Consider the following 26,496-nt stretch of genomic DNA (forward strand, 5'->3'; position numbering starts at 1 on the left):
TCTGTCTGTCTGTCTGTCTGTCTGTCTGTCTGTCTCTGTGTGTGTGTGAACATATGTAGTAGGCTATATATATCCATTGTTTGTGTGTGTGTGTGTGTGTGTGTGTGTGTGTATATGTACCAGTCTGTCTGTGGGTGTGTCTGCTCTGATTAGATGATGTCACTCAGCTGTTCAGGGCCACAGTGGAGTTATGACATCATCACACAGGTGTTTGTGTTTGAGCTAACGACGTTATCATAACACCTGCGCTTGAGCCCAGAGATCAAAGGTTTCCATGGTGATGTGCAGTAATCAGTGAGAGGAGAGCTTTTCCAATGATCTGAATGAGAGATAAAGCTCTTACATGTGAACGTTTTGTTGAAGAACCGTAACAGATATCGGTAAAACTTCAATGCGTGTAGCGTCTCAGGACCGTGGGGAGTGTCTGTGTGCTTTTGTTGTGCTTTTGTTGTGCTTTTGGGTCAATAATGTGGCATTTTTGGCAGATTAACTAAAGGTGTGCAGCTGGTGCTGTGATGAAAGATGACATTGCATTTACAATTGGCCTGGTCACTTCATGCCCTCAAGAGGCATTTTGTTTAATTTTTTAAAGGTCTTGTGATCATTTTAAAGTTGGAATGAAGTCTCTAGCTGAAAGTATGTGGAAGGAGAAGCATTTGGCGCAAGGTAAAATGGAATTTGAAGGCTCCTCCCATTGACTTCCATGTTAAAAAAATAGTTTTTAAAAAGCTGAATATTTCAAAAAGTATGAAATATTTTGAAAAAGTTGAAAGTTTCTCATCGATTGCTGAAAAGGCTGAATAGTTTAATATTTGAATGGTTTCTGTAGCTGAAAGTATGCTGAAGTTATTCAACGGCAAAGTAAGCTATTTAAAAAAAATAAGAATACAGATTCGAAGAACTGTAAACAGCATTCCACTAATAAAGATTTGAAGAACTATAGCGGAATGCTGTATCTACACAGCATTCCGCACGAATTAAAGAAGGAAAAACGGGTGCTTTATTCCTGAGATTGTTATCCTGTATTGTTTAAATATTTAATCAAAGCACATGTCCAACTTTCTCTCTCCATTTTTCAGAATCTGGTTTTTACGGTTATTAGAATTTAGCAGTTTAGGTGCTTTATGATCCATATCGTTACAGATGCAAACATTGAGGGTAGGAAGTAGGAACGATATTTGGTGTTTAGAACTATGGTCAGGAACAGGTCAGGAACCATGACGTATTTTGATCAGCACGGAACGGGTAACGCGGGCAGTTTAAACTACCGGATGTGACGTTGTTTAGGACAATAACTCCCTTTTTAAGGTTGGCATGGCTTTCTGGTAATAAACAAAACGTACGACATGGATTTGGTCTCCTGTCGGAGCTTCTTTGGTATTTTCATAAACAATTCAAATGTTTCAACCAGTCCTTAAACGCCTGTCTAATAAATCATGCTGTTGGTTGATGCCTTCAACAACATGCTAACTAGCCAATAACAACTCCCAGGGCTAACGGAGTTGCTAACTGTTTTTAGCTCTCTGGGAAATGTCTCTTAGTACATTTTGAAGAAGATGAAGAGGAAAGTGGCTAAACTGAGACTGAGCCCTAACGAAGAGGCTCGGATAATACGAGAGGAGCATGAGAGGAGGAGGAAGCGGCGGATTCAGCAGGTAAGGCGGTGATGTGGAAGGATTCTCAGACACCGATCAATGCACAAAGACATCTGAAAACACGGAGAGCATAGGTGGATAAAGATTAACTTAAGCTTTTAACTGCTTTGCACAGAAATAATTATTAATTTAAGAAAGTGTATATGCATTGTTGGTGAGTAACTAATTGAATTACATGTAATTTAACTAGTAAAGTTTGACCATATTTTCATTCATATTTGCATCGTAAATCAGGAGGTTATTAACTTTTTAATTTTTTACCTATATCATGCAGTTAGCTACTAAAACTTCAGGCAAAAAAGTAACGAATGGTTGTATTTAGATTACATTTTGAATTAACAAAAGACTGCACTGACGAGTAGTCTGGAAATTCTATTCCATAAAGGAAGTCTGACCTGGTATATTAAGGGTTCAGCTCAGGATCAGTGTTACAGTCACGACTGTACTTGTTACTTTTTGGCATAGTTTGCAGTTTTTATTTTCAGTCCAATGGCAATCCACGGTAATCAACTCCAAGTGTGTGTGTGTGAAAATTAACCCAATAATGGACTTTGATCCATGGCTTCATAGCAAATTCACTTTTTTAGTATTGTACTCTCCTAAATGTCACTTACTAACATTAAAAAATCTGAGGGACAGGTGATAAATGAAATGGTTCTTTAACCTCAGAGTTGGTATGTATTTATATTTTGCATTGACCTCCAGGTGCGGGAGCAGCAGCGGTATATCTCGCTAAAGATCTGCAGAGAGGTGGAGCGCAGGCGGCAGCGTGAGCTGGAGCAGCTGGAGAAGGACCTGAGGCAGGACTGGGAGCGGAAGCAGAGGGACAAACTTCACACCCTGCAGACATTATACCAGGAGAGCCTCCAGCTGCTCGGCCAGGGACACAGGAGTGCAAAAGAAAATGTAAGATTACAAGAAGCTTTACCCTGTCTTCATTAGCTAGAGTTTCTGTTCCATGAATTGAACACAATACACCCTTTGAAGCTGTCCCTGACCTCTGTTTAGTTTGTTGACTCTGAACCTGAGATTAAATCCAAGACGAGGAACAGCTGAAACCAAAATGTGAACAAGACCATCACATAAAGATTAATACATTTTCCAAATCATTTAATATTTCTGTGGTCATTTTAATTTATTTGAAGGAACCTAACTTGGAAGCCATAGCTCAGAGGGAGGAGGAAAATAAGCTCAAAGCAGAGGAGCGTTACCGGGAAGCCATGAAGGAGCTCAAAACACAGAGGCTTAAAGACCACGAGGGGCAAAGCCGGTGAGCAGCAGAAACAATTGCTTGAAAAACATTATCATGCATTTGATCAAAATGAACTGAACAACAAGTCTATGCATATGTTTGTCTGTAGATCCACCATGGCCAGGAAGAAGGCACTACAGACAGAAAAGGAAAGATCAGCAAAAGTGGCCAGTCTCCCTAAGCCCCCCCCACACCCAATTCAGGTGATTTCTCTCCACCACTTATATGCGTTACACTGTTTTCCTGTTGGCCTGATAAGCCACCTGGATTTGCAAGCTGGCCTTTATCCTTTACAGAATTGATCAGCCTTGCAACTTTTAACAAAATAAAAGTCATACCTTTCAAGTTTCAAAGGTTTTTAGTGTAGTCATGGTAACATTGTCTTTTTGTTCAAGCAGAGCATTGATTTCAAGAAGCCACATGTAGTGAAGAAATCTGATGTGAGTGCTTTTGCAGCCACACATTATCATATGCCTGACAGCACAGTGGACAGAGAGGCAGACACAGAGCAGGTAAGATCTCTGATTATTGTATTTACATAACCCCCGCTTTGGTTCTCCCCTCCTGTTGGGATGTCTAACCTGTACTTGTGTCATCAGCCCAGTGCCCATGAGGGAGCTGAGCTGGAGATGAGGAGGCTGCAGGATTTAAAGAAGGAGGAAATGAGGAGGCGAGAGGAGCAGTTGGAGAAGGCTCGTCTCAGAGGGAAGCAGGCGCTGAGGAGGGAACATCTGGAGCAGGTTAACTCACATCTTACTTTGTTAGAAGACACACACCAACATTGTTCACATGTATCTGACAGATGATATGCTCCAAAGCTACTTACCATCACTGTGGTGAAAACACTGTTGACTGATAGCAGGACAACAGCATTAGCCATAGTAGACAGATTGTCCTCTTATGTAAAGACTATATATATCACTTTTTTTACCTGCTTTGCCACTTTTGCTTGTAACACGGTACATGTCCCCACTGCAGGAGGCATAAGGCATTCTGATTCTGAATAATTTACAAATTTGTGTCATAGAAACACAAATTATTATGGCCTTTTTTTTTTATGTCGAATCTGTTTTTGGTGACAACCCTTAGGATCGAGAGCGATTGCTTGTTGAACTGGAGCACATGCAGCAGACAGACCTGCTCAGGAGGAGGCAGCAGGTTTTCCAGATGCCTTCTCAGATCTTCCAGCCTCTCTATAAGAGACAGGAGACAGCAGAGGACTACCAGAGGGAGATGGAGTTTGCCTTTGAGGACATGTACACAGGAGAGAGGAGTAAGTCAAACTCACCAAAAGCTTAATTGATAGTCTTTCCACTGCTCAAATAATCCCACACTCTCGTATGAGAGCTTGAAAAGTTAGACAAAGAAGGTAACATATAAAAAAGAGGAAACCATGTAACATTTATACTGGTTAACAACACTGCTTTCCGTTACATGAAACACACCTAAAAAGGAGCAAATAAAAGGTCAATTTGCATATTTCTAAAGGTTGTGGACCATTTGTGGCTCTGCTTGAATCCATGCACACAATTTCTAAGTAGCCAGAACATGTGGCTTAACTATTAACATTTTATTGGTGCTCCCTTAAAGATTAACTGTATCTGATGGCAGGGCTTAAAGGAGACCTGGTGGTGCAGCTGGTTCCGGAGCCTCTGCCGGCTCTGTCCACAGGGAGCCAGGACCAGGAGCTGGACGTCACGCAGGATGAAATCCCCCCACAAGGAGCAGGAACCACACAATATGACCCCGAGCAGGAAACATCCGTTCAAGGTAAAGAGAGGCAGCAGATACAACCTAAACTCACAGGTTTTAAGGGTTTCAGCAAGGTTTGTAAAAAAGGTTTTGGGATATACACAAAATCAATACACACATCACGTGATGTCCTTGATACTCATCTTTACCAAGCCGAAACTTCACTCATGTTTTTTGGTTGCAGTGGAGCCCTCCAAGCCTGCTCCTAGACGGGCGTTAAGGAAGCTCTTGGATCGTATCAGGAACCAGAGGAACCATTGGACTGAGCAGAACTCTCATCTTCCTGCAGCCGAACCACCGACCCCCATCACAGATCAGATCCCAGAGCGGGACACCACCATGGACACAGGCTCTCTTAGCAGCGAGGAGACACACAGCCTGGAGCCTGCCCCCTCCCCACCAGGTAGCTCACACTCTTCACACTATAATACAATCATTGTGATAGAAGTTTGATATTTGAGAATATTGAGATTTGTTTTTTTACTCTTTTTTTCACCCTGTTTTTATATTATTCTTCTGTTTTTACACCAAACATCATATTATGCTTGTAGTCAGACTACCTAATCCAAATATACTTTGCACTCAAACTTTGCAACAAGAAAATACTTGTGATTTTAGCCCAGACTCCCCAAATTATCAAAAGCTATGACATACCTTTGTGCATCAGGAACTAAAACACTATCCGACCTTACAAAGTGAAGCAATTTTAATACCGTTTATTTATTCTTCAACATTTCAATTATCTATGTACAACTCTAATCTTGTTCATTTTGTTTTTCTTCTCAGTAAATTACCCCCCTTCTCTTCAACTGCCATATAAGCATAAACTTAGTAACATAATAATAGTTCATTTCATGTTCTCCTCTATTTTATTCAACCAGCGTTGAAGACAACGGAGCCGCCAGCTGCAGCAGACACTCAACTTCCAGATGTACTTGCCAACAGAATGAAACAGTTTGAAGAAGAACGAAAAAAAAGGGTATGTGTCTATTGCCATTTATGTGATACTGAGCGGGAACTATTTTCCTACACTGTATACATACATAGGAGCAGATCAGCTGACAGCTTTAAATGCTTGTGCTCCAAATCCCATTGTGAAACGTATTATTGCAAACACTGGAAGGTCAGATTCTCAATGGAAACAAGCAGTTTGCTTTTAAGCTTACTAAAATGGTGAATCTCTGTGGTTTATTGTCTGTCGGTTTGTTTCATCACTTGAAATGACAACAAAGACATTCATTATAAGAAGCAGTAGGTTGATAAGTGAGAGGTTTCTTTGTGTCACACTCTTTGTCAAAGGTCCTTCTGTATTCACTGTTCCACAGTTTTTTTAAAGTCAGCTTCATTTGTTATCCCAGAGGCTTGATGCATTTTCCTGATAGGTCAGAATGCCTTTATCCAGGTTTTCCTCGTTACTCAATCAGCCCAGCTCCTAAAGCAGCAATGTGGCAGTCACCTCTCCTCGTGCATGACTTTTTGTTCTGCTTTGAACATGTTGTCTTTTTCAATAACTTCAGACCATGGCTTGGTTACCTGTTTTTAAGCTAGTACACTGAAGAAAAACAACAAAGTAATCAGCAGTGCATGACATTAAGGATTTTGGGAGATGGCCCTGTGGGCCATCTAAGCTAATTTACAGATGGCCCTGAGCCCAATAGAGATCGCCCTGAAAAATGCGCACGGACGAAATGACGCACGAAGGGTTTGGGGGGCCTACCCCTAGAACATTTAGATTTTTCCAGGTCTTACTGTAGATGTCTGGTGCATTCTCTAGACTGAATTATAAGATGAACCACCACAATATTATATTGTACAATTTCAATTTTATTCTTCATTTCACTTGTTTGTTTGTTCTTGTTTGCTCGCTTGCATGCCCTGCATAGCTATAAGAAATACTTAAGTTGTTGGTCAAGACGCTTTCCATCTGATGAAGGCAAATGCCTTCCCAGATGTGAAAAAGTAGAAAACATTACATTCAGTTGTAACTGCCAAAACAAACATTATTTACACTATTATGGCTCCTGTTAAAAATGTTTGTAATGTTATCTACTGTAAGTTGGTCGAATGAATGCTTCCTCATCCGGAAGCTGACCGAGCAGACCCGAGCAGCAGTCGAGAGGAGCCGAGCGCATCCGCGAAGCACACAAAATGGTGACGTCGGAGTTCCCGTTAGCCGGCAAATCTAAATCTCTTCGGTCAAAATAATTTCCCTTGAGCGCAATACCGCTTCAGTTGCGCCACTTATGTGACAGACAAGAAGAGTATATGACAGACAAGAATAGTCTATTCTAATGTCTAACACTTAATGTGGAGAAAGAGATGTCCTGTATGGGTTGATTGTGCGTTGATCTGTTGGTAATGCCTCGGGGTTCTGGTGGGCATGTAAACAAATACATAATGCTGCGCTATACTTTGTGGCCTCACCCGGTTGCATAGCGACACTTATTGTTGCGGTGTCTTTTAATAAGCAGGTATTCATATCATTAGCTAGAACTAGCTGGATCTGATCGATATGGACATAAACGCGAGTGAAGTCTAATCTGACGGGAGAGAGAGATCAGCTGCTGCTGACGAGTCGACACGCAGCTCTGCATGATCACATGCAGCGGTGAGCGGAACAAAACACACACTTCAGGTTAGAATATCACTAGTAGCTATTTTAATGACCTCTCAAACTACCGTAACTAGTTATAGGTATATTTAGTTTTACTGTCGGGTCACTCATTACTGATCCGCGAGCTACATGATACTGGCATAATAGATTGCCCGATCGGGCAACCAGCAGGTGAGGCTTCATTGCCCGAGCTAAATACTAGATGGCCCCGGGCCATCGGGCAGTCCTTAATGTCGAGCCCTGAATCAAAATAAAGTTGCACATAAATAGGACACACACAGGAGCCTCAATCTGGGCTGCCTGGGAATTCCTGTGGAGAAGGATGATCTTCTTAATTCTACATTTCATACAAGGAAGTACCTGCTCGACCTCGTGCAGGACGTACAGATTTTATTTTGGGGGCTCTCATCTTTCAGTCAAACTGCCTGTCAAGTACCATATCTGTTTATTTAACCTCACTTAATATTAGTTATTCAGTCAGTAATTAGGGGCTCGGTTGAACATGTTGGTTTGTGATCTACCCTACATGTAACATGATTGCTGTTTTTAAACTTGTTTTTCTGTTCAGGATGAGGAGCTCGAGAGAGAGAAGCAGCAGCAGCAGGTGGTTTTGCTCCAGGAGCTTGAAGAGCAGAAAGCCAAATTGGAGCAGATGCTGCATGAGGCTCAGCAGGAGAGAGAAGAGCTGAAGGCTGCTGTGACCCAGGAGGCTCCTATCAACCAACCAGAAGTACCCATCCATGAGCAGGAAGCCCCCTCTGTCCCTCCTGAGGTAGGCCTTTGAGCATTAAAGCTATCCCTAGTTAACCTGTTCTCATTATTTCTCTGAACTACTAATATTCCTGTCAGATCTGTTTTATCCTTTAAGATATCTTATGTGAAGTGCATCAGAAAAATAACTTCAGTTATTTATGTATATATCTGCTTCTTCACTCTTTGACAGCTGGTGCGTCCTGCAGGCGAAGATGAGCACGCCAGAAGGATCAGAGAGTACCAACAGCGACTGCTGCAGCAAAACAGGTGTGTTTTTAAATCCTGAATATAAACTACATTTATTCATTTAGCCAGTCACTTTCACCACTTTTCCTTGCGATTAGGTTTAAAAGTAAATCTCATCAGCTGACAAAGAAATAAACCTTTGAGTGCTACTTTTACCTATATTTATAAAGTTTTAGAGGATTTTATTTAGTTTGGAGGGTTTTGTATGCTCTAATTTTAAAGCTCCTTGATGCACCGAGATTGGGCTCTATAAATAAAGCTGACGGTCTTTATTTCAGCCTTCACCAGAGGTCAGTGGAAGTGGCCCGTCAGCGCCTAGAGGAATACCAGCGAGCTCTACGGATTCGCTACAACATGACCCCCACATCTTTACGTCCCGCTGCAGTGCCTCCAGGCCTCTTTCCCCCCCCTCTGCATGGTGTTCAGTCTGTGCATCCTCCAGCTCCTCTTCAGCTCCCTACACCTCCGGCCTCGCAGGCATACATCCACGCCAAAGCACAAACCCCTGTGGAAGTTCCCACAAGAGAGTCGGACATGTTAGCTTCACATTCACAACCTCCTAGCTCAAATATAAGCTCTGCCTCCAAGTTGGTGCCAGATGAAGTTGAATATATTTCGAGCAATCCCAGGAACCAGAAGTTCACTGCCTGGCTGACAGACAACATCATGGAGAGAGTCACAGGGCATCTCACAGAGAGAATGAGAGCAACACGTCACACAGCCAGCATCACACTGCAGCCAACCTCTGATCCAATCCAAGGCAGTAGCTCCATCATCACCTCTGGTGCACCTCTGGCTCTCGTTCCAGAAACTGTTACGCCTGTGACCCTGCCACATTGTTCGCTACAGACCGGGTCCCTGAGCTCCACAGAGGACGGCAGGATGGAGAGGCAGAGACAAGAGCTGCAGGAGGTCCAGAGACGAGAGCTGCAGGAGGTCCAGAGACGAGAGCTGCAGGAGTTCCAGAGAGCAGAGCTGCAGGAGGTCCAGAGAGCAGAGCTGCAGGAGTTCCAGAGAGCAGAGCTGCAGGAGGTCCAGAGAGCAGAGCTGCAGGAGGTCCAGAGACGAGAGCTGCAGGAGGTCCAGAGACGAGAGCTGCAGGAGGTCCAGAGACGAGAGCTGCAGGAGGTCCAGAGACGAGAGCTGCAGGAGTTCCAGAGAGCAGAGCTGCAGGAGTTCCAGAGAGCAGAGCTGCAGGAGTTCCAGAGAGCAGAGCTGCAGGAGGTCCAGAGAGCAGAGCTGCAGGAGGTCCAGAGACGAGAGCTGCAGGAGGTCCAGAGAGCAGAGCTGCAGGAGGTCCAGAGACGGCTGCTGGAGCAGAGGGAGGGGGTGGCCCTTCAGCAGAGGCAGCAGGAGGAGGAGAGGCGACAACAGGAAGTGGAGATGGAGCAAATGAGGCGGCAAAAGGAGACGTTGCAGGCTCTCATTCAAACTGAAGAACAAGTAAGTGACGGAACGATCACTGCTGTTATGTTTTTGCAAAAGTACAGCAGACAAATCATTTAGTTTATACACAAATACAAATTACAACAGTGCTTGTTTCTGAGTGATGAGGTGAAATTAGCTGAAGTGCATTTGATTCAAGCTCAATGTGTGTGTGCTTGTTTTGGGAGAACAACTGTCCTGATGATTTCTCTCGCCCACAGCCACTCCCAGAGGCTGCCAGAGGATTTTTGGATTCAGGGAGCATCAGGCAGACCCGTCTCCAGTTACTTGCCTCCCTGCTGAGAGCTATAGAGGAGACTAACGGAGGAACTTTATCCCACCTTGAAGACCCTCTCATGGCTCAGAGTGATGCCCCTGCTGCCCCAGCATCTGCCCCCCCCTCAGGACTCCTCCCTCCTCCTCGAGCAGCAAAGCCCCCTGTGACCCGTGTCAGGCTGAGCATCATGGAGATGATGACTGAACAACATGAGCTTAGTGCTATTCAAGAAGTGGAGACGTCAGTCAACACCAGCCAATCAAAAGGTCAGCTCAACAGCAGGAAGTGACACCTGGTTCCTCACGTGCCAACAGCGTTTAACCAGCTATGGAGAGTGATACCGATTGATTGGATTGTTGATGTTTCCCCAGGTCCTGAGAGTAGTGTACCAGCTCCTTCACACTCTCTGCGCTGGGATCTGCAGGAGGACTATGAAGCGTCGGTGGTCTCTGACAGCAGTGGGCAGCAGACTGCCAGCAGCCCTGAAACAAAATCATCAACATCCAGCCATGTCCTCTGGAGAGAGAGGCTGCTGGTGGGAGCATCTCCAGAATCCTCAGAGTCTGGTATGTAGACGGTAAATAAATAGTGATGATACATACAGATGTAGCGATTCATTTCAGACAGTTTGAAACGCGAGGGCCGTGATTGGTACGTGATCTGCCCTCGCTCAAGGGAAAACCTCCAGCTTGACTTGAGACCGCCCCCGTGATAGATAAATGTAATTATAATGAAGCCAGCTGCAATGGATCATTGATCCACCAGGGGGTGCAGTGGGGTTCCACACTGGAGCTCATGTGAAATAAAGTCAGATACAGTACGCTGGATGTACAGCGGAACTTTGTTAAGATCCATATGTCACGGATATCATACTCTGTGCTAAATAAGAGACATGTAATCATTTACAAAACATCACCATGTTGTTATTTAACAAAATAATTTTGTTATTCGAAAAAAACGAACGGGAGGAAATGCAGCCCGGCTCTCGATTTTTAATCCTGATTTAATCATCATCTTCACCACGATCATTTATGTTTATGTTCGCCGAATTGACATGAAATCACTGACACATATGAATATACTGTATTCAACTTCATTAAAACTTTATTAACGTGCCTAAACTCAGTAATTCACCAAAAATATGTATATTTTAATGGAGTTCCGTCGGTCGATCAGGATCCCAAAGTGTAGAGGGATCCTCATCTGGATGAAGGGTGTTATTTTCCCCATAAGGAACAAGTCGCTGCAAATTATCCCGCTTATTACATGGCCACATTCTCAACAAAGTAACGACATGACTCCCAATATTAATTGAAATGCTTTTATGGATTTAGAAAATGTCTTTTATTGATTTAAAAAATAGTTGTATGTATTGATTTAAAAAATAGTTGTATTTATTGATTTAAATTGACATGCATCCGCTAAGAAAAATAGTCCGTTACAGTTTTTTAAACAGTCTGAATGAAACGGCAGCTCTCAGCTGTGTATTTACACAACTAATGGCCCATCAACCACAGCTCTCTCCCCCCCTCCCCCCTTGATCTTTCTTCTCCAGCAGCTAAATTAACGGTAGGTTACTCTGAATGACAAGCTTACAGTTAGACACAACACTGTCATTGCAAGTGACCCTCAGTTAGTTGACTTTTATGTTCAACTGCTAAATTCGTTACTGATAAAAAAAAGGCTTCTACTGTACCTAATTACCTTAACACTAGAACCGCCAGAGGTTGTTGTATAGGCCTACCTAAACCTGTCAAATCCCGCTATTAGAATGCAATTTTTAACAACATAGGGTGCTACATAACACACTTTCAGGAAAAGTCAGGGACTGGGAGACTTTAATATTTTATTGAAAAAAAGTTACATTGCACACACACAACACACATCACACAAATTGACCCGATTGGCGGTTCTAGTATTAAATAAACTCACTAATTAATGAAACCAGTTCAATACGCATTATTCTTATTCTTATCATTCTTTATGAGCGCAGAAATAGTCTTAAAATCAGATCTGTTTTTTAAATGAAATCTGACGGCAGGCAGTTAGCTCTGATCGCCTATGACAAATGCACCGCACCTAATCGCTGGCCATTCAGCCACAGACACTGTTCGAAATGGGGGGGGAGCTAGGGGGAGCTTGGCTCCCCCGAAGAGGGAGGGAGCTCCCCTGAAGGGTGACTTTGAGATAAATAGGGGGAGCCCAAAACAATCGTGCATATTTGTGTCACACAGATTAGAAATGTTGAGTTTCTGTAAATAACAGTTCTTGAAATAAATAATAGTTATTGTTCATTACAGTTTCTGAATATTTGTTTTATATTTGTGAATATGTCTGGGTGTTGCCATCTGTACGTGGCGGCGCTGCATTCTTACTTACGTTGCTATGATTATGGCGGTGATGCCGGCGCGGTATTTGAAATGTTCATATTGATATTTTTTTAACTCTGGCTGTGTAATAAAAAAATATGGCAAAACGAAAACAGCCAAGCGTCACAGCTTTTGGATTCACAAGCAAAGAAGCGAAGGAGTCTAAAAATGACAACGTGAACGGAAAACAACTTTTAGTTGGCCGGCTGTAAGCGGCGTTAGGGTCGAGTTTGACAGCTCCACACCGAGGGAGAGGCCTGCCGATGCGGAGCCTGAAGTAGAAGAGTGTTTTTATAGCAATTGATCGCATCCGCGCTGCTGCGCCAGTCAACAGAGCGTGCGTGTGACATATTTAGTAGCAGGTTGTGCTCTGAAAAATAGGGCTCCCCGAAAGCAAATGGGTAATTCGAAAACTGACAGAGCTCCCTCTATACAAATTAAACTGTAGAAGGTGTGAAAGCACCTATTGTTTTAAATAATGGTCGGAATGTGACCTGTGAGCCTTCTGAATTACCGTGGGACAGCACATTCTAAACTAAAATGTTCAATCAATAAAGTAACATCTTATCTTATCTTAATAATATCTTCATATTAATAATAATAATAAATCATACAGTATGTGTCCGAAAGGGAGCAGGAGGAAGCAAACACAAAAATATACTGCATATTAAAGCAAACGATTGTAAAGGTTAAAGTATGAGCATAACAAATAAAGAAGTGTAATGTAAACATTTACATTATAATTATGATTATTTAATATATAAAGACTGATCTAAAATATTGATGTGTTCAAATGCTCTTCAAAACACAACTGAAAGTCCATGAAACTTGTCTTTCTGTATTTGTGAATGAAGCGCCATCTCCTGGTTAAAACCTGAAATTGAAAATCTGGCAACGCCCTCTTGGAAAATAGTGGGAGGGCTTAACATTCCTCTATACTGGTCTTTGGCAGGCCGTAGGCAGGAAGCTGTAAGCTGGAGTCCGAAATTCAGTGCTCCATCTGTAATGGCGATGAGAAGAACATAAAAGGGCCAAAATAAATATCTGTCCTCTTGGTTGCAACTCTCGTTTTCCAGATTCTATCCTGAGGATCATCTCCCCTCCTTCCTCTGACTCTGGGAGAGGAGCCGACTTCTCTGGTCCTGGAATCACAAGCTGCAGGTCCCCCACAGAGGTAACCAGGCACTGCAGACAACTCATTTCAGACTCTGTCCTCCTCTTAGAACAAGTCATCCCCCTAGTGGCAAACCTTGACAAAAGACTGATGAAGTGACAAAGGAAGAAAGCGTTTTTGCCAATATGCACTGAAAGCGCAGCTGCCTCTTGTGCTTGTAAACACTTATTAGACACTTTCATAGACAGTATTAATAATAGTGTGTCTACTGGCAATTTACAAATTCTAAAAACATATTAATTTAATTTCATAGTTACAGTGTTTTTTCTGCATTTGAAATACTCTGAGGTTCACACTTTGTGGATCAATGACGACATGTGGCCACATCTGACTGCCTGGCGCTCTGCCACAGCAAGTGATTATGCCCGAGAAGCTTCTCTTTTCTGTGTCCTGTGTGTGTGTTCTTCTTTAAGTGAATGTGTATGAAGATTGCAAGTCTGTCGGACACATGTGTGTGTCTGTGTGTGTCCTTATTCTGAGCAATGATGTGAAATCTTTGCACCTAAAGTGTATTTAATTAAGAATACATTTAATGATGGTTTCTACACTTGAACTGAGCTCAGTGAGTCTGTGTGCATGTATGTGTCTTTCACTAAATATAGGTTAGAGTAACTTTGTTCATTACATTTTGTACAGTGCCGAACATTTTAATGCAAAATCCTTATATTAGAGTCTGTTTTTAAACAAGTGGAATCATTGTTAAAAACTTTAGTTTAGCTGCTTATGGAACAAAATGAATCGGGCCTTTCTGCATAATGAGGAGGCACATTCTACTGATCTGAATATTTCTTGTGTGTGTGTGTGTGTGTGTGTGTGTGTGTGTGTGTGTGTGTGTGTGTGTGTGTGTGTGTGTGTGTGTGTGTGTGTGTGTGTGTGTGTGTGTGTGTGTGTGTGTGTGTGTGTGTGTGTGTGTGTGTGTGTGTGTGTGTGTGTGTGTGTGTGTGTGTGTGTGTGTGTGTGTGTGTGTGTGTGTGTTCTGAGCAATGATGTGAAATAACACAACCATAATTGTATTTAATATCAAATGCATCTATGATGGTTTCTACACTTGAGCTGAGCTCAGTGTGTTTATATGTATGTGTCTTACACCAAATACAAATTCAATTAATTTCACGACGTGTTGAAAATGAAAACGCAAAAGCCCAACATATATCTTCAAATAGTTGGGAGATGTAAATGACTAAAGTTTAGCTGCTTATTGAAAACCCCACTAAACAGGACTCGTTTTGCTAATGAGTAGGTACAATTGATTTCAGTTAATGATCTGAATACTTTGAACACTCACTAGAATATATACAAATCGAGCAAAGAAATCTTCAACTATACGTGTTCATATATGAATGTGTTGTTCTGTTTGTGAGCGATGATGTAAAATGACCCAACCAGAATTGTATTGAATGAAATGCGGTCATGATGGTTTCTACACTTGAACTGAGCTCAGTGAGTCTGTGTGCTGTGTTTTTGATTCAATCCCTTGTTAATCACTTTAACATAATCATTTTGGGTGCCTTTATGATTTTATCAGTCTGCAAATAGGCCTCCTGATTCTGACTGCCTCTCCTCCACCACAATCTCCACGGGAAGCTACATTTCCACCGACCCTGAGCAGAACAGAAGCACTGGTGAGGGTCTTTTGTCATGTTTTAATGAGGGGTTTTTACGTCTTTGCCAAATCTAATTTAGAAAATCTGATTGGAAAAGATGAAGAATTGAAATGGCCTTACTAGAAAGATCTGTCTGGCTCTTCATTATCCACTAGAGAATCTGATTGGGTCAGTCCAAATATGAAGCAATATAATAAGTGTATGAGCTGCTGCGGTCCAAATTATGAGTGATGTACACACACCAGGTGGCTGGCTGCTTTGCTCTCTGAATGCAATATCTATCACAATGCCTGTTCAGTGTTTCCCACGGAATTTGATTCTATTTGTGGGTGCACCGCAACCCATTTTATGAGAACCAAAAGCGCAATCTTAAATGTACAAGCTCTAGTGTGATCTGCAGAGATACAAATGTCTCTGTCTTTTAAAAAGTGCTTCCAGCGAATGTCAGAGATTATTGAAGCTGAATGGCTGGGGACTTCGACAAGTTAGCTTCCCTCTGAAATGCAGTGTGGCATATGATTTTGGTTTGTAATGTTTCGGAATAATACGTAAACTATCTCAATTCCATATGATTGAAATGATATATAATTAAATAATTAAAAATGTGTACAGCTGGAACCCTCTTCTCAAGCTTCCTAAGGCTTATTGGGGTGTTCCATTTCACATCTCTCCTTTATGGCTCATGATTATACCTGTCATTCTAGTTTAACTTGTGAAATGAATAATGTTGTGTTTTATAACTTGTTATGAGGCGTAAATCTGTTCTCCTTCTTTTCCTCTCCCACTTCTTCTTTAGATGAATGCCCGCTGCTCAGACGGTGTGTAGAACCGGAGCGTGGAGCAGATTCGCTCCATGTGTTCTCTCCACCCGGTCAGAGCGTCTGCTGCTTTAAGGACAGCTCCCCTGCAGACCGTCCTGCCCTTTCTGTAGGCTCTCTCTTTAATGACAGCAGCATCCAGCACATCATAGACAAATACACACGGGAGCTGAACATCTCCCTCAGCACTGTTGGCAAACCCACAGGTACTGTAAACAACACCCTTTTGAACAGTCCAAAAAGGTCAAATCAGAAGACTGCAGCATGCTAATAGTCTTTCGTCGTCTTTGTTGGTCTTCAGACAGTGAAGGCTCATATGTGGAGGAATCTGGCTCTTCAGTCTCCCAGCAGTCTTTGCTTGGAGTCCCGGAGAGGAGAGGGGGGAGTGAGAGCTCCACCTCCCCTCAGTCTCTTCCCTCAGATTGGGCAGCAGCAGAGAGGAGGGGCCTGGTCAGTGACTCACATTCTTACGGTAGACTAGAGACGACAGACCAAACTCTGGCTTTCGAGGGCTTTTTGTGTTTGTTTTTTTGTGACCTAAAGGCCACTGTACTTCTCTGAGTTGCTTGGACAGTGAGGGGTGATCTGAGGGGGATTCCTTTTCATGGTTTAGCCGCTGTACACAGTTACATCTTTTACTTTTTTTACATTAATTGTGTTTTTATCAAAATACTTTTGTATTTGTACTTAAAGGTCTCATATTATACTGTTTTTCATTAATATATTATAGCTCTCAGATATATACAACACATGTCTCAGAAGTATTTTGCTCCAAACCCCAAACAGATCATTGCAGCATTACCCATAATCCCCTCTGTTTCAGCCCTGTTTCCAAAGTGCTGATTCTCTGTCTGTTAATTTAGATGAAAATAAGGAGCCCCTCCCCACGCCCCTCTGAGAGACATTTGGTTACAAAGAACTCAATGGTGCTCTAGGAGGAGATTCAGGTGATAAGGGGGGGGTTACCCAAGACAAAACATCGTTATGACATCATCAAGTGGTCAAGATCTGATCAGCTCATTTTCAGTTTTTATAGAAATGGATAAAAAAAGAGAGAATCTTTGTTCCTGAAACTTTCAGAGTCTTTTTCCACAGAGGGGACACATGTTGATGGAGAAGAGACATGAAGGAGAGGGGACACATGTTGATGTAGAAGAGACATGAAGGAGAGGGGACACATGTTGATGTAGAAGAGACATGAAGAAGAGGGGACACATGTTGATGTAGAAGAGACATGAAGAAGAGGGGACACATGTTGATGTAGAAGAGACATGGAGAAAAGGGGACACATGTTGATGAAGAAGAGGATTTTGCATGATAGGTGACCTTTTTAAAAGTTATAATGCAGGACTTGTTGGGATTACATGTTTTCCTCTTAAGTCCAACCCATTCCATTCACCTTGTTTTTAATGCAAGGCATTCAAATATAATACTTTACTCCTGAATCTGTGATTGCAGAAGTCATACACTTCAAGTTACTATAAACCCCTGTGGTTCGCCTGTACCGTGGAGTCATTTTAAAAAATGTTTTCCATAAGAATGTATCAAAATGTGTATAACCCTTAGTTCTTCTTACACCACTGCACATTATGAATGAAAGTCAGTTAAAAACTTTGATTTTCTTTTTTTCACATGATTTGTTTTTGCCCCAGGAATGCCACGCTGCAGTCCCTCCAGTCCTGGAGCCGCTGTCAGGCGAGGAGCCGTCACCAGCTGAGGACCACGAGCAGGACTCCTTCAGACCTCTGATTGGCCAGCTGACGGACCAGTCATCCTGTCTCGCTGCTGACCACATGGACTCGGCCATGGAGCAGCTGGTAGGTCAACCATCGGCTCACTCTTCCATGATTGGTCAGCTACCTGGTCCGATCTCGACAAGCTTTGATCACGGCGGCTGGGACTCCACTCTGAGCCGGATGATTGGGCGACTGTCCCATCAGTCCAGCTCTCATTGGCTGAGTGGTGGGCAGAACTTTTATGCAGGTCAGCTGATGGGCCGTGCAGTTGGTTTGGAGCAGTCGGCCGCGTGGTCGGAGGAGGGTCCGGAGTGGAGCGGAATGAGGCCGCTGGTCGGGGAACTGGACGAGTCAGCAGGCCGGCAGGGAGCCAGCTCAGGTAAAAGAAGAGACTTCATAATAAACAGACTCCAACCTTCTACTGGTGAACTTGACAAATTTCCTGACAACCATTTCTCATCTTTTTGCAGTTATTGTATTGTACACTGTTCCATGGTTAAACGTGTACTGATGGTAGTCTGTATGTTTGCTGGCACTCAAACATCTATTCACACAGCTCTTTAGGATGAAATGCACTTGAGTCCAAATAAAGTGAATTGCTCTATACCGGGTGATAGCAGCATGAAGTGATCACAATCAGAAAATACATTGATGTTCAAAAGTTTGGAATCTCTACACTTTTTCTTGTTTTATTCATTACATTTGAACAGAGATAACATCATTGATTTTCTTAAGAGGAGAATGAAATGATTACATCTTTGATCTTAGATGATTTCCCCACAGTGTGACATGAATTGTTTGTGACTAGCTATCAATATTAAATCACTAAGTTTAGATTGGACTCTAAATATTGAGTTTCTCTTAGAGCCCTCTGCACTCTTTAAACTGTGATCTGTCAGTCACATGTCCAGCTGTACATCCACTAACATTCTGTTTCTGTTTAAAGAAAAGCTTTGCTAGAGCAGTTCAGTCCAGCTTGTTAGAGGTATTATTGTACACTTCACACTGGACCAGAAAGCTTTTTTAAATTTAAATCGGCACACTTGTTGATGCTAAGCTAACAGCTTCTCTCACCAATGACTGCTGATTTATTTTGTTCTTATTGAACTGTTGCTCAGCGGCTCTTAGTTACTCTGCCCTTTACACTGTCAGTCTGGATGTTCGGCATTCTGCCTTCATACAAATAACATGTGTCTTTTAAAGAGGACGTTCTATAAGCTTAATGTATGAACGTGCATTCAGAAGTATAGTCGTCCTCTCATCTGACTGAAGCTTTGGTGGCAGGAGATTAAAAAGTGTTTTAATGCACTGTTTGTCTGCTTGTCCACTTTTTCAAAGTAGGAGAAGAGGTTTAGAGTGTTCATCATCTCATCTGATAATGTTTTGCAGATGAACGAACCCACGCTGATCTTGGTGTCTCAACTGAGGCCAGTGTGCCGCCGTCTTACTCAGTGTGTCCTCCTGAAGCCTGGCCCCACAGCGCCTCTCCCCCAGGTGTGAGTCCACTGCAGCAGACCCTGCTCATACAGGCAGCATCACCACCAGACCGGGGTCCAGAGAGGACTGTAGGTGAGCTTTACACCATTCAAGTCATTACAGCCAATTCTAAAATGACCTTATGATGGTTATATCAAGGGGAGTATATTACAACCATGCACAATATGTAACTTCAGCCGAGTTAAAGTTTGATTTTGGAAACTAAATGTGTCAGCCTTCTTATATTTGCATGACTTGTCTTACCCAGTAAGAAACTATGTGCTTCATCTTCATGTTCATCCCCATCTGGTTCAGACTCATTCCACCCGCTACTGGCGGAGGTCCCCCAGAACGAGACAGCAGACCCCTCCATGACCTTTCACCTAACTGACCACCATGTGCCTAGCTGTACTGAAGGGCGGCCACACAGCAGGGGGGAGGAGTCTGAAGTCAGCCCTGATCCTTCTGTTGAGTCTGAGCCGTCCCCTGAGCGCCTCCGAGCAGAGCAGCCGGCCAACTGCACGGCCGCCCCCCCCCAGCATGGATCCTTCTCTCAGCTCATCACTTCCCAGTGCCACCCCCATGCTTTAGCCATTTGTGATGATTCACTTACTGTGGGCGAAGCAGATAAAGGCAGAAACTCAATTTCTGTTAGGGGTGGAGATTCAGTCCCACTCAGTGACCTCTCTGGGGGGATATTGGTAAGATTGTGTTTTTCACCTTTATAAACTTTGAAAAAGCGTTGTCTTTTAGAAATTCACTGACTATTACAATGTCCTAAAAGGAAACACTATGTAATTTGTCAAAGTTCCCAGTGCCATTTGGGTTTTGATATGTACATCGAAGTTATCACCACTGGCAAAAGGCATTGCCGAAATCAGCTCAAGGCTCAAAACAAGCCTATCAAGACAGAGCATCTGCATTTTATTTCCATACCTGATATATTATGATTCAATAAAGTTAGACACAAAACGAGATGAATAAATAATTATGTTATCTTGCCCAATTGACTGTCTGTAAAGGGAAACATGGAAGCAGTTGAGTAAGGTTGAAGTTGTTACTACGTGCACTTTTCTAGTAATACAACCTGTGTGTGTGTGTGTGTGTGTGTGTGTGTGTGTGTGTGTGTGTGTGTGTGTGTGTGTGTGTGTGTGTGTGTGTGTGTGTGTTAAATCTGTTTACACATTCACGTGTGGGGACTCGCTTCCCTTATGGGGACAAAATGGAGGTCCCCATGAGGGGAATCATTCATTTTAGGGTGAAGACTTGGTTAGGGTTAGGCATGTGTTGGTTATGGTTAAGGTTAGGATAAGTCTCCAGGAAATGCATGTAAGTCAATGTAATGTCCCCTGAAGTGATGAATACATGGTGGGGTATGTGTGTAGGAAGCTGCCAGAGAGAAGGGCATCCTGGAGCAGTCAGAAATAACACTCGTGAGCCTGGCAGACACCACACTGCAGGACCACAACAACACTGAGGAGGACCCCCATCAAGGGGGAGGGACAGAGGGGGGGGAGGAAGGCCAGCCCACAGAGGTGACTGTCTGTACATGTTTTAGACTACTTGACTTCAGCAGAAGGCTTCCCTGTGATCTCTAAACACAAACCATGTCTTCTGCAGGGGTCCACGTTGTCACTGAATGATCCTCCAGAGCACAACAACCAAACACACCCAGGTAACTACAGCACTTACAAACTGAACATATCTGAGATAATAAACTGTTGCTAATGCTGCTTGTGGGGATTTTTGCTTTGGACTTAAATATGGATATGATCATGAATACAAAAGTTATAGTAATTGACATACTCAACACAGATGTATTCCCATTTTCAGTCAGAACATTGTGAACTTGAGAACCCTTCCCTCCCTAGACTCTCAGTGTGGTCCTGGCAGGGGCGTGAAGAAGGTCCAGCAGCAGAGGCTCAGAGCCCTGCAGCAGAGATCCTCCCTCAGAGTGGAGGAGATCAAGGCCAGAAGGGCTCTAGCCAAGGTGCAACCTGAGATCCAAGGTCCATCTGAAGCCAGAGAGAAGTCTAAAGGAAAAACATCTCCACCAGGCACCTGTAAGGCAAACAAGAAGTCCGAACCTCAACAAAAGCCTAATGCCAAGGTGAAGGGGGGGCAGGCTGAGCTGCATCTAACTACTGAGGAATGTGATATCATCACGCAGAAAACGACCCCGCATCCCCCTCCAGGTATATTAACCTAATATACTATATTAGTAATATAGTATCATGCTATTTGACACTTTGGGTCATATCACATTGATGTATGAGCACCGCCTAAAAGACAAAGTATACCTTGGTGGGGTATCTTAGCAATCACACATTTTGTGTCTCCTTTGTGACATAAAAACAGCTAGTCCAGAAGTCATTCATATTCCAACATTCAAGGTGATGGTTTCTGATCTGGTGATCTAAATCAGTTATAAGATATTAGTTCTGAGCCAGAAAAACAACTAATGGGTTGAACTGATACAAATACTTTGACCTCTAAATCAAGTTGTGTTCATAGAAATGGTATCGCTCGAATGTGCACATCTGACCTTTTTGGAGTGAAAGCAGCGAGGAGATAGATAGGGTTTTAATAAGGATTTTCTTTAAAAAAAATGAAAGCTAGAATAAAAACATCAGAAGTGTTCTGTAATATGTACAAAATACCCAGTCACTCAGAGAGCATCAGATTGAGTTCTGCTCTTTATTGAATGCATGAGAACTTTTACAATGAAAGAGATTGTACAATGGCTCACATTCACATATTAGATACAGCATAGAATAAGGTATTACAGTAGTTTCCCTGTTTTCTGATACCAATTATACGTCTGTAACCTAAATCCTTCGTTAGGTTACTTTAAAATATATATAAGGATGTATTGGTCTTACGTTAACAGAACCGTGTTGAAATAGGAGTATGACTACCTGTTAACTTTCAAATGATTGTCAGCCATAAGTGGACATCAGCATCATGTGCCATGTCTTTGTCCCCTCAGTGGGGGGTCCCAGGCTGGACCTGGAGGACGAGGTGAAGGACGTCACACCAGAGCAAAGGAAACGGGAAACTTCTGTGATGCACAGCAGAACTCAGAGGTACATGAAGGTTTAGTAATACTTCTATCTTCACTAAAACTTCTCACTGTTAACGCCCAACAACTGATGTTAGAACACTAGTTAACTTGTATAGCCGTTGCAGAGCTTCACTATGAAAGTCAGGAATGGACCACGATAGACGTTTATTTTTGGGGGCTGTTTCTTCTAGCATTATTCAATAGAAGACGGACAGTAAAAGCAGCAAAGGGCCCCTACTCATTGGCTCATGTCAGATGCAACATGCTGCCACTAGTTTGAGTTCCTCAGGCCGACATGGTGATTATTGTGCCGCAGCCAATGAAGCAGGTGGTTTATGACAAGATCCTGATTTGCTCTTACAACTATGCTGTGAAGGGAATTCAGAGCAATTGATTAAAAACACGATGATGATGATGATTATGCATGCCACAGTCAGTTCTGCTGAACTCAGGTCTGAATATTAACTGACTCTAATGGCGCATTTCCACTACACGGCCTCGCTCGGTATGGCTAGGCCTCGTTAGGACTGGCTCACTTTATGGCGCATTTCCATTACAGTTTAGGAACTGGGGTAGTATCTATAGTAACGCAGTGTAGGCGGAGCCGTGACGTCATCTTCAATGAGAGCCCCAGAAAAACAACACAGCCGTTAGCTGTTAGCACTCAGAGCTCACAGCTCTTCATATCTGTTAGTTACAGTAACAGTTAAAAAAATACAAACCACAGACTGTCTGTGTCGTGGAGAATAGAGTCGCTGTTTTATTTATGTCTGCATAGGCCGTTGTGAGTGTGGACGGTCGGGGCATTTACAACGTTAGCTTAGCCAAATCTCCATTTAGAAAACACCCATTTTAAAAGGTTTTTGTGTATTGCCAGCGATTCTCTCTAGTTTAACATACTCAGCCCGACTCAGCCTGGTTGTTCCTGGCCCTAGAACCACGATTTTATGAGGCCAGAAAAACTGTGAATTAGGACCCGCTAGCCGGTACTAGGCCAAGTAGAAACGCAACCAAAAACGGGCCCCGCACGGCTCGGCCCGCTTAAAGCGAGCTCCGCGCTGCAGTGGAAACGCAGCATAAGGCTGGCCATAAACATGTCTGCCCTCCAGGAAGGCACCAGGCGCTAGTTTAAGATTAACATGTACAGGTGCATCTCAAATAAATTAGAATATCGTGGAAAAGTTAATTTATTTCATTAATTCAATTCAAAAAGTGAAACTCATATATTATATGGATTCATTACATACAAAGTGAAATATTTCAAGCCTTTATTTGTTTTAATCTTGATGATTACGGCTTACAGCTAATGAAAACCCAACAATCAGTATCCCAAAAAAAAAGGATTTTTAATACGGAAATGTCGGCCTTCTGAAAACTATGTTCATGTGTATGCACTCAGTACTTGGTTGGGCCCCCTTTTGCATGAATGGCTGCATCAATGCGGCGTGGCATGGAGGCGATCAGCCTGTGGCACTGCTGAGGGATGGAAGCCCAGGTTGCTTTGATAGCGGCCTTCAGCTCGTCTGCATTGTTGGGTCTCGTGTCTCATCTTCCTCTTGACAATACCCCATATATTCTGTATAGGGTTCAGGTCAGGCCAGTTTGCTGGCCAATCAAGTACAGTAATTCCATGGTCACTAAACCAGGTCTACTTTTGGCAGTGTGGGCAGGTGCCAAGTCCTGCTGGAAAATGAAATCAGCATCTCCATAAAGCTTGTCAGAAGAAGGAAGCATGAAGTGCTCTGAAATATCCTGGTAGACGGCTGCATTAAATTTGGACTTGAGAGAACACAGTGGACCAACAGCAGCAGATGACATGGCTCCCCAAACCATCACTGACTGTGGAGACATCACACTGGACTTCAAGCAACTTGGATTGTGTGCCACTCCACTCCAGACTCTGGGGCCGTTTCTCAATCTCGAGGATACTGGCTTCCAAGCCAATATTTCAAGGATGCTACGTCATCGAGTGCCGCCGAAGGACTGTTCCAATCTCCAGCATACTTGGAATTCCACCAAGGCCGCGTCCTTGGTTTGGGGGAAATTTCGAGGCTGCGCATGGGTAGACTTTGCGTCCTTAAAATCCCCACAATGCTTTGCGCACGGACCAATTTCAAAAACCCTTGCGGAGAATGGCTGAACCGACGCAGCACACATTCAAATGTAAGTATTGTAGTGGTGTAGAACGTGTGTTGGTAAATATGTTACTTTGTTACATTTGTTTATCACCCAAAAAGTGTTCCGTGAAAGTAAAGCAAGTTCATAATTAGATAGACATCGTGAGGTATTTATTTTCGGTAGTTTATGTTGAAACCGTTAGAGAAAGTGGCACACTTGTTAGCATGTTCCATTCTTCTTCGTTTTCCGAAGCCGTTGCTTGGTTTCTGAAGAAAGTGACTTGGAAGTACGCGACTACCAAGCCAGCATCCTCGCGATTGAGAAACGACCTTGATTTCCAAATGAAATGCAAAATGTACTTCCATCTGAAAAGAGGACTTTGGACCACTGAGCAACAGACCATCTCTTTTTCTCCTTAGCCTAGGCAAGACGCTTCTGACGTTGCCTCTGGTTCAGGAGTGGCTTGACACGAGGAATGCAACAGTTGTAGCCCATGTCCTGGACACGTCTGTGCGGGGTGGCTCCTGATGCACTGACGCCAGCCTCAGTCCACTCCTTGTGAAGATCCCCCACATTTTTGAGTGGCCTTTGCTTGACAATCCTCTCAAGGCTGCGGTTATCCCTGTGGCTTGTGCACCTTTTCTTACCACACTTTCCTTCCACTCAACTTTCTATGAATATGCTTGGATACAGCACTCTGAACAGCCTGCTTGTTTACAATGACCTTTTGAGGCTTACCCTCCTTGTGGAGGGCGTCAATGACTGCAGTCTTCCCCATGATTGTGAAGCCTACTGAACCAGATTGAGAGACCATTTAAAGGCTCAGGAAACCTTCGCTGGTGTTTTTGAGTTCATTAGCTGATGTGACAGGTGTGACACCGTGGGTCCACAATATTTAGAGATACTGATTGTTGGGTTTTCATTAGCTGTAAGCCGTAATCATCAAGATTAAAACAAATAAAGCCTTGAAATATTTCACTTTGTGTGTAATGAATCAATATAATATGAGTTTCACTTTTTGAATTGAACTAATGAAATAAATTAACTTTTCCACGATATTCTAATTTATTGAGATGCACCTGTACATCTTGGCTTTCACTTGTGTAACTAATGGAGAAAACAGATGGATATGAAGTAAATGCTCAAACTGCTTATCATACTACCCAAACCAATGTTTTCTCTAACAGCCGAAAGAGACTTAAAAAAATCTAAAATGTGATAACTTCATTAAAGCCAACCCATTGATGTGTGTTTGCAGGCTGTACGAGCAGCTGGAGGAGGTGAAGCATCAGAAAGCCCTCTGGAACAGACAGGAGGCGTATGCAAAAAACAGACTGAAGGCCAAGGAGTTCCACAAGGTAAAGCACTTTAATTCTGAGTGTTTTCAAAAGACAATGTGATCCTAACAGAACTGCAAGCTCCAAAGTTTGTTTTTATTTGCCTGAATTCTGAGTAAAGTATTTTTCTACTATCTTTTCACAGAAAACCTTAGAGAAACTTCGTGCCAAGAAGACCCTGTGATGACTTTGAATGTATACTTAGTTCCATGGTGTAAATTTAAATTATTTTAAAAGTATTGTCAATAAAGCATTTTAAGTTATTTGAATCTCCTTTTTGCCATTGTGTTAAATATTTAAGGAAATACAAGGTGGATGTCAACACTACCCTTCAGATGAGTTGAAAAAACATTCATGAAGTCAATTAGAGAATTACAAAACTGGCTACTATTAAACAGTGAGGGACGATCTCACATCACCTTTTATGTAACAGTTTAAGATTTCACACATGACTTTCTAGTTGTTAAGTTTGGATAAAAAGAATAGTATCCCATTATCCAAATGCTGTTTCAAAGGTTTTTACAGAAACAATAATGCAGAACTTTGGAAACGAAGGCCTCAAACTGTGGGTTTAATCCTGTCTCTGAGGTCTCATTGCACCGCCCTCTAATGGTCTGAGTGGATGCTGCTGGGAACACTCGAGGGTCCTCTGCCCACAGAAAGGCCACAGTGGAGGTGTGAAACGAAAGCGTTCGGGTTATGAATAGTGTCTCCATGAGGTTTAGAGTTTAGAGAAAGCTATCGTCTTAGGACTCTTCTTCTCCATGGAGGCCTGAGCGGACTTCATCACATCTTCAGTCTGAAGCATGCTCATGTTCCAGTTGGC

The 26,496-nt window shown here is 42.9% G+C and overlaps 2 protein-coding genes across 5 annotated transcripts in view; one reads left to right on the forward strand and one right to left on the reverse strand.

Annotated features, from left to right (window-relative positions):
• The first annotated feature begins 275 nt into the window (after positions 1-275).
• On the forward strand, positions 276-25,933 carry cep295 (centrosomal protein 295). Of its 4 annotated transcripts, none has more exons than XM_079676511.1 (29): positions 276-380; positions 1,520-1,655; positions 2,361-2,561; positions 2,801-2,925; positions 3,017-3,110; positions 3,306-3,419; positions 3,507-3,647; positions 3,997-4,180; positions 4,519-4,677; positions 4,844-5,062; positions 5,541-5,638; positions 7,842-8,045; positions 8,217-8,293; positions 8,551-9,715; positions 9,919-10,240; positions 10,346-10,540; positions 13,420-13,517; positions 15,043-15,139; positions 15,918-16,145; positions 16,241-16,389; positions 17,592-18,054; positions 19,065-19,244; positions 19,467-19,852; positions 20,537-20,686; positions 20,772-20,826; positions 21,023-21,346; positions 22,141-22,237; positions 25,592-25,691; positions 25,816-25,933. In XM_079676511.1, the coding sequence occupies exons 2-29, from the start codon at positions 1,557-1,559 to the stop codon at positions 25,852-25,854; spliced, it is 5,763 nt and encodes a 1,920-aa protein (XP_079532637.1). In that variant the 5' UTR covers positions 276-380; positions 1,520-1,556; the 3' UTR covers positions 25,855-25,933. The 4 variants fall into 4 exon arrangements, with proteins under 4 accessions (XP_079532637.1, XP_079532638.1, XP_079532636.1 ...); XM_079676512.1 differs by lacking the exon at positions 276-380 and adding an exon at positions 391-496; XM_079676510.1 differs by lacking the exon at positions 276-380 and adding an exon at positions 507-666.
• The window catches only part of ech1 (enoyl CoA hydratase 1, peroxisomal), a 37,186-nt gene continuing 36,372 nt past the window's right edge, over positions 25,683-26,496 (reverse strand). The window contains exon 8 of the mRNA XM_079673777.1: positions 25,683-26,496. Within this exon, the coding sequence (XP_079529903.1) occupies positions 26,392-26,496 (105 nt within the window). The 3' untranslated portion in view covers positions 25,683-26,391.

The sequence above is a fragment of the Notothenia rossii genome (genome assembly GCF_949606895.1).
Source record: "Notothenia rossii genome assembly, chromosome: 4".
Lineage (NCBI taxonomy): Eukaryota > Metazoa > Chordata > Actinopteri > Perciformes > Nototheniidae > Notothenia > Notothenia rossii.